The 9,788-nt window shown below is 35.1% G+C and overlaps 1 protein-coding gene across 1 annotated transcript; it reads right to left on the bottom strand.

The window, feature by feature from the left end:
• Positions 1-5,993: 5,993 nt before the first annotated feature.
• On the bottom strand, positions 5,994-6,859 carry LOC104586976 (ferredoxin-like). Its single transcript, XM_010244388.2, has one exon. It carries the CDS (start codon positions 6,749-6,751, stop codon positions 6,317-6,319), a length of 435 nt encoding a protein of 144 aa, XP_010242690.1. The 5' UTR covers positions 6,752-6,859; the 3' UTR covers positions 5,994-6,316.
• Between the last annotated feature and the right edge of the window lie 2,929 nt (positions 6,860-9,788).

The raw sequence follows: 9,788 nt of genomic DNA on the forward strand, positions 1-9,788 counted from the left end.
ACACCCTTAGATAGATGAAACAACAACCTTTTTTATGTTTGCTCCCCAAGAGCAAATTCATTGGGCCAAATATCTACTCAGTTTGGATTGGAGAAAAGAAAGAAAGATATCTGAGTTTAAAAGATTATGAAAAAACATAAAAACGTCTTTTTGATATTGACTAAGGGAATATCAACCCTTACACCATATGTGTATCTACTGGACATACTGGAGTTTTGAAGGTATAAAGGTCCAAATGGCCTTTTAATTCTCAAGAGTAACTCAGAGCCAAACATCTATTTGGCTTAAGTTCAGTTGAGGGAATGAAGTATCCTTTGATACTGGTCAAGGGAGGGTTAGACCCTTTACCATATATATCTACTAGATACTCCTAGAGTTTAAATACTTAGAGTGGGTCAAGATGGCATTTTGATGCTATTTCTCAAGAGTTGAGAAGATACTACTTCTACATAACCAAGTTGGGCTCCTTAAGCACGAGACTTTTCAGTTTTGAAAATTATAGGTTTGATTTTGATCCTAATTGCTAGGTTGAAATATTTTCTTATTGGATTTTGATTTTGATCCTAATTTCTTTTATGTATGGGTATTCTAGGTGTGATACATGTCTTTTTGATATTGACTAAGGGAATATCAAAATACCCATACATGTATGGGTATTCTAGTAGTTTGATTTTGATCCTAATTTCTTTTATGTATAGGTATTCTAGGTGTGATACATGTATGGGTATTTTGATATTGACTAAGGGAATACCCATACATGAAGTTGTTAGGTGGTTCTAGACTTAGAGGTTCCAATTATGTCACTAGCCTTTAAACCTGCACCCATGGACAAATGGGCTTCTTTGGTTGGTGGCTAGTTTGAAGGTTTTGGTGATGCCTTTAAGGACCAAAGTCCAGAGGCACACACCTACTATCCTTCCTATAATAGATAAAATAAAATTCTAATTCTATTTACATGAGAGTGTGTAATTGTGAGTGTTCAAGTATGCAAGAGAAGTGAATAGAAAAATAACAAAGAACAAGGGCAGAATGCAGCCACATGTTCAAGTTTGCAAACAATCCTACAAATTTTTATGTGGCACATTTGGGGATCTAAGAGAAGCTGAGTTCTTTTGATGCTTGCCATAGGAAACTAAAGATAAAAGGGAAGCAGAATAAGAAACTAAATATAGAAAGAAAACCAAGCAAACAACTACGAGTCTGTTTAGTTTGTAGTTGAAATCGGAATCAGAATCGGAATCGAAAACCTCCAAAATTGGAATTGGACTGGTCCATTCCCATAATCTGTTTGGTTCAAAAGGAATGGGAATGGTAATTAGAATCGATAGGAATGGGATTTCATTCCCAATGGAGGGGCAAGGAATGGTCATTCCCTTAAATGGGGGAATGCCATTTCAATAGGAATGGGAATAGGATTGTGATTCCACCCAACCAAACAGTTGGAATCGAAATAGCCCATTCCAATTCTGATTCTAGACCTCTATTCCCGCACACTAAACGGGGCCTACCATCACTTAGAGATAAGGATAAGCACAATCAATTATATAGAAATAGATAAGTTTGTAAATTTTCCTTTTAAGAGGGCACCACAAGAAAGAAGGGGGGAGCCAAGAAAAAACCAAAAACAATAAACAAAAAAAGGAAAAAACAAGGGGCTGCGATGCGATAGAGACACAATGCGTTGCGACGGAGAGTGCGATGTGATAATAGGGTGCAGAAAAGGTAGATGGGTGTGAGATGGGCATGTTTTGAGGTGCAATGAGTGGCTTCTAAGGTGCGATGAACAAGTTATGAGGTGCGATGAGCAAGTTTTGAGGTGCGAGATAAGCAAGTTTTGAGGTGCGATGAGAACTTTGAACTTGCATGCACAAAGACTTGGTCAAGCACCATGGATCTATAGTGTCTTGGTCAAGCACCATGAACAAAGACTTGCAAAGGTTGTATTTAACATTGTATGAGATATGTATAGTGTCAAGCACCATGAACCTTGACCTTGCATGCACAAATACTTGCAAATCTATATCTCAGGACTTGTAGATGAAGGCAGTCCCTCAGGCCTCACTATCATGAAGCCCATGAGGCTTGAAACCATGGATATGCCAACTCCCAACTTCACCTATATATTATGGAACTCGCAAGGCAACAAGCATCGGACTCACAAGCTCTCAACCTCACCTAGCCATCATGGATCTTGTGTGGACTAAACCTACTTTGGCTTCGGTTATTTGCCCTCCTTGTAGTTTTACCTTCCTCTCAACCTCAACATCAATGAAGCCACACCGTAGATCGCTTAGAAAGAAATAACACACCAAGCTCAACTAAATCCTAATCCTAGGATTGTGCCACATGGTATGACTAGGAGAAGGATGTTAAGGAAACTCGTGTGATCCAATACTTGGTCCCCCACTTCATGTGTGTCCCTACCAAAGAAACCTAGGACCTAGTGTCTCAATTAATTGGAAATGGAAATCGGATTTGGTCCTACTAAGACCGTGCTCACACCATTCTCACAGCCTCTTGCAGCCTTGCATTGGGAATATCTCCATACTTGTATGCTTTTTTTCATGGAGAGATATTCCCAATGAAAGGCTGCAAGGGACTATGCGAATGGTGTGAGCATTGTGGTCTTGTGAGGACTGAATCCGATCTCTTGGTAATTGTGGAGGAATATTGAGAAGGCTGCATATGCCTGTTAGTCAACCTTTCCTCTACAAACACAAGATTTGGTCATTCACCAAAACAACAAACTCTTGAATATTTTTTTGCCCTTTATCACTAAGGGGCTTCCCCCCCACAACTCTAGAAAAAACACATTCAACCACATTCACAAGAACCCTACCCATACATCACTACAGTTACACATTGGGAACATCTCTCCTATTTATGTATTACCTTTCATGGGGAGATGTTCTCAATGTACAACTGTAGTGATGTGTGGGTAAGAGATATAGATTGCTCTCGGCACTCAAACTTCCAACTTTTAGAGTTCATAGATATCCACTCAGCCATAGGCTTGAAACCTTTCAATATTACACTCATTTCATGGTAGAAATTGATTTAATAAGAAAAAAGTTGATAATGATGGATTAAAATAACTTTGTCCAAAAGTTGAAATGTCTTTCCTTTGTGGTGGACAGTTCATAGTTCAACTCATGTATTGCATCTTTAGCAACACCAATTGATAGTAGTTTAGTAATGTGAAAATTTATACGCGACACGAGGGTAGGGGTGTCAATGGACCGGTTTTAGGTTGATCCCCATCCAAAACAAAATCATCTTGGATGGATTGGATGAACCAATAAGACATATTGAATTGGACCAGTCCAGACTTAATGGTGCAAAGTATTCATTGGATTGCATTGGACCTGGCCATCCATAATGAATTTATATTGGATTGGGTTGGATTGAGCCAACTCCGGTCCATTTATAGGAGATAAGAGTTTAGGTCTCAATGAACCACATTTGGGTTGGAATCAATCTAAATAAAAATGAATTTGAATAGATGATGGTCCAAACATTGAATTTGACCGATCGAAAATGGTCCAAAATATTCATTGGATTGGATTGGAACTCGTCCATTTATAATGAACTCGCATTGGACTGGATTGGATTGGACCAAATCCAATCTAATTGACACCCTTACACATAGGCACATTTCTAGCAATATAAATTGATAGATTGAATTGGCAATTTATAAATGACAATGTGTTTGTTTACAAGTTATACCAATTAGTATTGGCTTATAACTGTTAAATGTAGGCCGATAACAGTTTCTACAAGTTGAATATCAGTTTGTAATGGTTAAGTATCGGGTTGTAGGTGTTTGTACTACTCGAGTATCGGTTTATAATGGTTGGATGTGGGTTTGTAACATTTGGATCTGGTTTGTAATGTTATCTACATTTTAAGTATCAGTTTCTAATGGTTGAGTGTGGGTTTGTAATGGTTTGTGCCAATTGAGTATCAATTTTAACTTTAATAGATGAGTACAAGTTTGTAACATTTAGATCTAATTCATAACAGTTTATGAAAGTTGAGTATATCTATCTATACTAATATTAAAAGTGTGAATGAGAATGTTGAACTTTTGTTTGACTAAAATAGACTAAAATAACCTTTTTTTTTTAATTTGGCCTCTCTGTAAGGATAGAAATGTAATTGAATAATCACCTTCTCCTCATTCAAATCCCTCTCATTAACTCTTATATTTAAGGTATTAACTCCCAATGGCATTCATTCAATTCTATTATTGACTAGAATTCCTCTATTTTTGAATTTGGTCCATTTCCAATTGAGTGTGCAGAATATAATTTGAACTACAACATTTAATTTCAGCTTATTAAGTCTTATATATATAGGGTATTAACTCCCATTCTTTCATAGAATCCTATATTAATTAATTAACCATATTAAAGAAAAATAAATATGACAAAGAAAAGTTGGTTTTAATAATGATAGAAATAAAATAACACAGAAATGGAGTTGTTTTCAACAATTCAACCTATTGGGGAAAATGTGTCAACACATTTGAGGTCATAATTAAATAATAAGAATAAATTTGGGTGCATATCTAATATCATATATTTCATCATATTAAACAAATATAGGTGTGACAAATAAGAATAATTTTTATAAACAGAAATATAAAAAATTGTAAAAAAAAATTGAGAACATATTATTTACTATCATCATCACCATAAAAATTACTATATACAAAATAGTTGAATGTGAATTTGTAATATTGGATATAATACAGTTGAGTTGATGATTTCATACAACTAGTGGAGTTTCTATCAGTTCATTATCAGTCTAATAGTTGGCATACGCTTTTGATGCATAATACATATTGTATGTGAGTAAAGCAGTTTAGCTAACCTGTGGTGTCCATCTCAAAACACCACACAATTTGCTTAGCACTTGTTTTTTATTGTCCATTTCAAAACACACCAACAAATCCACCACATCAATACATCTCATGTGTCATGTGGTTGAAACCACACGAAACTATAACGAACACCCCCTTCGTTTTTTATTGTCCATTGAATAGGGGTCAGGAATTGGAAATGGAATGGGTTATTCCGATTCCAATTGTTTGGTTGAACGGAATAGTATTCTCCCATTTGAGGGAATGGTCATTCCTTATCCTTCTTTGGGGAATGAATTTTATTCCAGCTGATTCCAATTTTCATTTTTATTCTTATTTGAACCAATCAAATTATGGAAATAGACCATTCTGACTCCAATTCCAAAAGATTTCCATTCCAATTCCGATTCCAGCTGCGAATCAAACGGACCCTGAATTCAGAACTCAAATTAAAACTTGTCCGAACAAATTGGCACGTACGTATTCTGAATTGACTCGCTGAATTTTCACCGTAAACCTGTCAAAGATCTGGGTGCTCTTGAAAGTGTTCAAATCAGCCCCCCACGAGATTGCCCCCCACAACGTCCCACAACACATCTCTGCCATGTATTAAGAACATCTCCCGATGATGACATTGTAATTTATGGGATTATCATTGGGAGATGTTTCCAATACACGGTGAGGATGTGCTGTGGGATGTCGTGGGGGGCAATCCTGTGGGGGGCTGATTTGGTCTCTTCTTGAAAGGGAATCTATGAAGAGATTCAACTAATGTTGTATTTGGTTTGAAAGAAAAGATAGGGAAAGGTAGAAAAACCTAAAGTAGGTTTGGATGGGTTTCCTTTCCTTTACCTACCTTTTCATTCAAACCGAACACAGCTTACAGAGAATTTCAATTCCTTTCTTTTTCTTTCTCTTCTCCTGATTTTTTTATTTTTTTATTTTCTATCTGTTATTTTGCTTGTTCTAGGGGAAACTTCCAATGATTGAAGCAGCATTGTGAAATCTTTATGTCAGAATGTCAAATTTGGTTGGGTTTCAGAAATGCTCTGGCCTGGTGTTGTGAAAGCAAGACCCTTGCCTTTTTTCTCACAATCTAATCAATTTCCAAACCCACAAAACAAGAACAGAACACTAACAGCAAAGTTAGCTTTATAAATAGCAGTACATAGGAAACATCAAAATCCAAACACACTAATTCCTCAATGCTGTGTAAGGATGATGATAGAAATGGAATTGGGAAGAAAACTGGAGGCCCAATTAGCAAGTTTCTGAATTCCACCGTTACAATCCAATTTTGTAGAGGAAGGAAACTTCAAAACAAGCAGATTGGAAGCCACAAATTACATCCATAATAACCAACTAAGCAAGAAAAAGAAACTTTAGCTAAAACGAAACTCAGATAGTCTATCCACCCTTGAAAGCTCCCATCTCAGCCCACCTGATCGATCATTAAGCAGTGAGCTCCTCCTCCTTGTGGGTCTCTATAACAACATCTCCTTGTGGGTAGGCGATACAGGTGAGGACCCATCCAGCATCGATCTGGTCATCATCCAGGAAGCTTTGATCTGATTGATCAATTGGCCCACTGACGACCTTGCCGGCACAAGAAGAGCAAGATCCGGCACGGCATGAATAGGGTAGTTCGATGCCAACCTCTTCAGCCTGATCAAGGATGTAAACATCGTCGGGGCACTCGAACACTTTTTCGCCTTCAGGAGTGATCAGCTTCACCTTGTGTATGGCCATGGCTGTTATCCGGCCACGTCCGGCCTTAACTCCGAATAGAGCCTGACCCACGTTAGGGAGCGCGCGGATGCTCGTTGTGGGCTTCCGGACAAACGAGGTGCTAACCATGGTGCCAGATAGGGAGGTTAGGGTTGCCATTGTTGTATGCAGCTGAGAAGGATTTGGAGATTGGAGGACTGAGAAGGACGGAAGCAGCTCTAGCGAGTTAGCAAGCTGGTATGACGATGGGCTGCTTTGTGGACTGTAGGTGGGTTGATTATTGATAGAAGAAGAGGTGAGTTGGGGAGGAACGACAGATTGCCACGTGGTAACTCATTGTGGCTAAGTCTATCTCCTTATCCATATCGGTGGGTGTGGACCTGTGTTTGCCACGATCTCTGTTGAGTTCCTGCAATGAAAATAAGATCAGATGGTTCTGGACCCCTTATTGCAGTGGTTTGGAATTTTCATAAGGGAAAATATATGATGGAATTGGGATCTTCTCCACACACAGGGCGCCTTACAAACATTCACATCTCATCCTGTATTGGGAACATCTCCCATTGATAATGACATATAAGTACGGTGGAATGAAATTGAGAACATCTCACCAAATTGCAGTGGTTAGGAATTTTTGTAAGGGAAAGTATATGATGGAATTGGGATATGTTACTCGCACAGGGTGCCTCAACAATTTTATAGGAACATTTCCTGTTAATAATAACACATAAGTACCAGAGATGTTCCTAATGTATGGTAGGATGTGCCTGTGAGGTCAGTGTGAGGCGCCATCTGTGAGGAGCAGATCTAGTCTCTATATGATGGTCCAACAATCCCAGCATTTCATACACTTTTTTAATGGGGCTACAACTACAAAATGGAGGTATCCCCTCTGACTGGGGATTCGCTGATCACAACACGATGTGTATCCTGTGCTATGGAACAAATCATGAGTTAACATTAAGGTTTTAAAAGGTTAAAGGTGAAGGAGAGGCAGTTGGGTGTGAAAAGGGCGAGCCCTAAGCCTCAAGCCATTTTGAGGCATAAGCCTCGAACATAAAAAAAAGGAAAATAAAATCTATGTATTTATATTTATTAGAAAAAATGAAGGAAATATAAGTTACTTTTTTCTAGATTTACATTACCCTACACAACCTGAATTTGACTTGATCTAGGGACCAAGCTAACAATTTTTTTATCGAAAAGATAATCATATATCCAAAGTGTCAAGCTTTTTATTTTCTTTTCATTTTATATTTTCTCTAATACTTCTTCCTTAGGTCATTTTTTTTTTTCACATTGTTGTTTAAAAGCATGGATGTTGGTTTATTTTTTGTAGTTCCATTTGTTTGTTTGACTTAATTTTAGCTACATAGTCCATAAAGAAGTTATTTGGATGAGGTAATTACCTAGGGGTCATTTGATAATAGTTGAATATATTGAACTGAAAAAGCTTATTGCTTTGTCTTTTAGTGAATAAGTTATTAAAAAGGTTGTGGATTCCTTAATGGCTAACTCCTGTTAACAATATTCCCAAAATAGTCATTATTTAAGCCTTTAGTTTCTTAATATATATATATATATATATATATATAATATTACAATGAGATTCAGTTTCTTAACTATATTATAATATACAATATATGTTATTTGTTATTATATATAATATTTTATGTGTGTTAATGAAATTTTGTTTTAACCAAAATAATTGAAAATTGAATTAAAATTTTTGGTTTTGGTTATTTCGGTTTTCTTGTAATTTGATTTCTATTTATTCAGTTCACTTTTTAATCGAATAAACCAAATGCTCATCCCTAGTTAACATCCATGTGTTCAGATCTCCTACCCACAAGAACCCTATCAAACCCACGCCTCACTACAACTTTGCATTGAGAACATTTCTTGTATTTGTCTGTTACAATTCATGGGAAGATGTTCCCAATGTACAATTGTAGTGTCATGTGGGTAGGAGATCTGAGTTAGTTACTTACACATGGGCAATGTGTTAATATATGAAATATTAACATGTTCATTTTTTATTGGTTGCATAACTCATGGTATAGTAGTCCAATCACCAGTAACAGTAACAGACCCAAGCTATGCCTATGTCTCTTTATTTACAATCTGCCCAACCATGGTGGGAGAATTACTAGTATCAGGTATTGTATCATGTGGATACAAATACAGATATGGATATATTTTAGAAATACATGGATACAAATGAAAAATATGGAAATGCTTGGATACACTAGGAAACTACATACAAATTCCATAAATAGATTAATAACACTAAAATTAAAATCAAATAGCCACAAAATAATGTATAAATACATAGGAAATGTTTTTATCAAAAAAAAACATAGGAAATGTATATCAAAATGGTGTATATGAGAAAAAAGTATATTAAAATTAATATAGTGGGATGCATAGATATCATACAATTTTATTGATGATGTATCAATCAAAAGTTCAAGATATATAACAGATACACATATTGTATCTTAATTATTCTATCAATTATTTTCTATTTTTCTATTTTACTTATTATATTAACAAAAAGGTCAACCAAATATTAATATTTTTAAAAAATACAATCTCAATTTAAAATATATCAAATCTATTAAAATTTCTAAGATACATATCACATGCAAACTTTTAATTCTCAATTAATAAAATAATTACTCCATTGTTAATATTTTTGTTTCTATAGCTTTGTTGAAATTAGAAACTAATTTTTGATATCAATGTTGATTAGTAGATATGATAGATTCTATTTAACATCATATTATCAAATATTTCGTAAACATTCTTTTTTATTTTTGTATAGTTAATATGTTGTTATTTAATGTAATGTAAATTATAACATTAAGTAATAATTTAAATGTATATTAAATTTAGGTATTAAAATAATTATTCTACTATTAATATTTTATTTGTATAATTTCTTGAAGTTAAAATAATCTTTTGATTTTATTATGGATTTAACAGAATATTTATTCCATTAGTTTATAAAATATTAATTTTGAATATTATTCTTTTTTATTTTTTAGTTGCTTAAATATAGTTATTGTTTATTTGGATTACATGTAAATAGTAAATTTAATGAAAGTAATTTCATTTCACTTGTTAGCATAAAAGCTTAAATGGTTTAGTAGTTTATGAGTAGATTTAAAGTAAAAGCGCGTCCTACACCAGG

The sequence above is a fragment of the Nelumbo nucifera genome, chromosome 5 (assembly GCF_055504915.1).
Source record: "Nelumbo nucifera cultivar China Antique chromosome 5, China Antique-T2T, whole genome shotgun sequence".
NCBI lineage: Eukaryota > Viridiplantae > Streptophyta > Magnoliopsida > Proteales > Nelumbonaceae > Nelumbo > Nelumbo nucifera.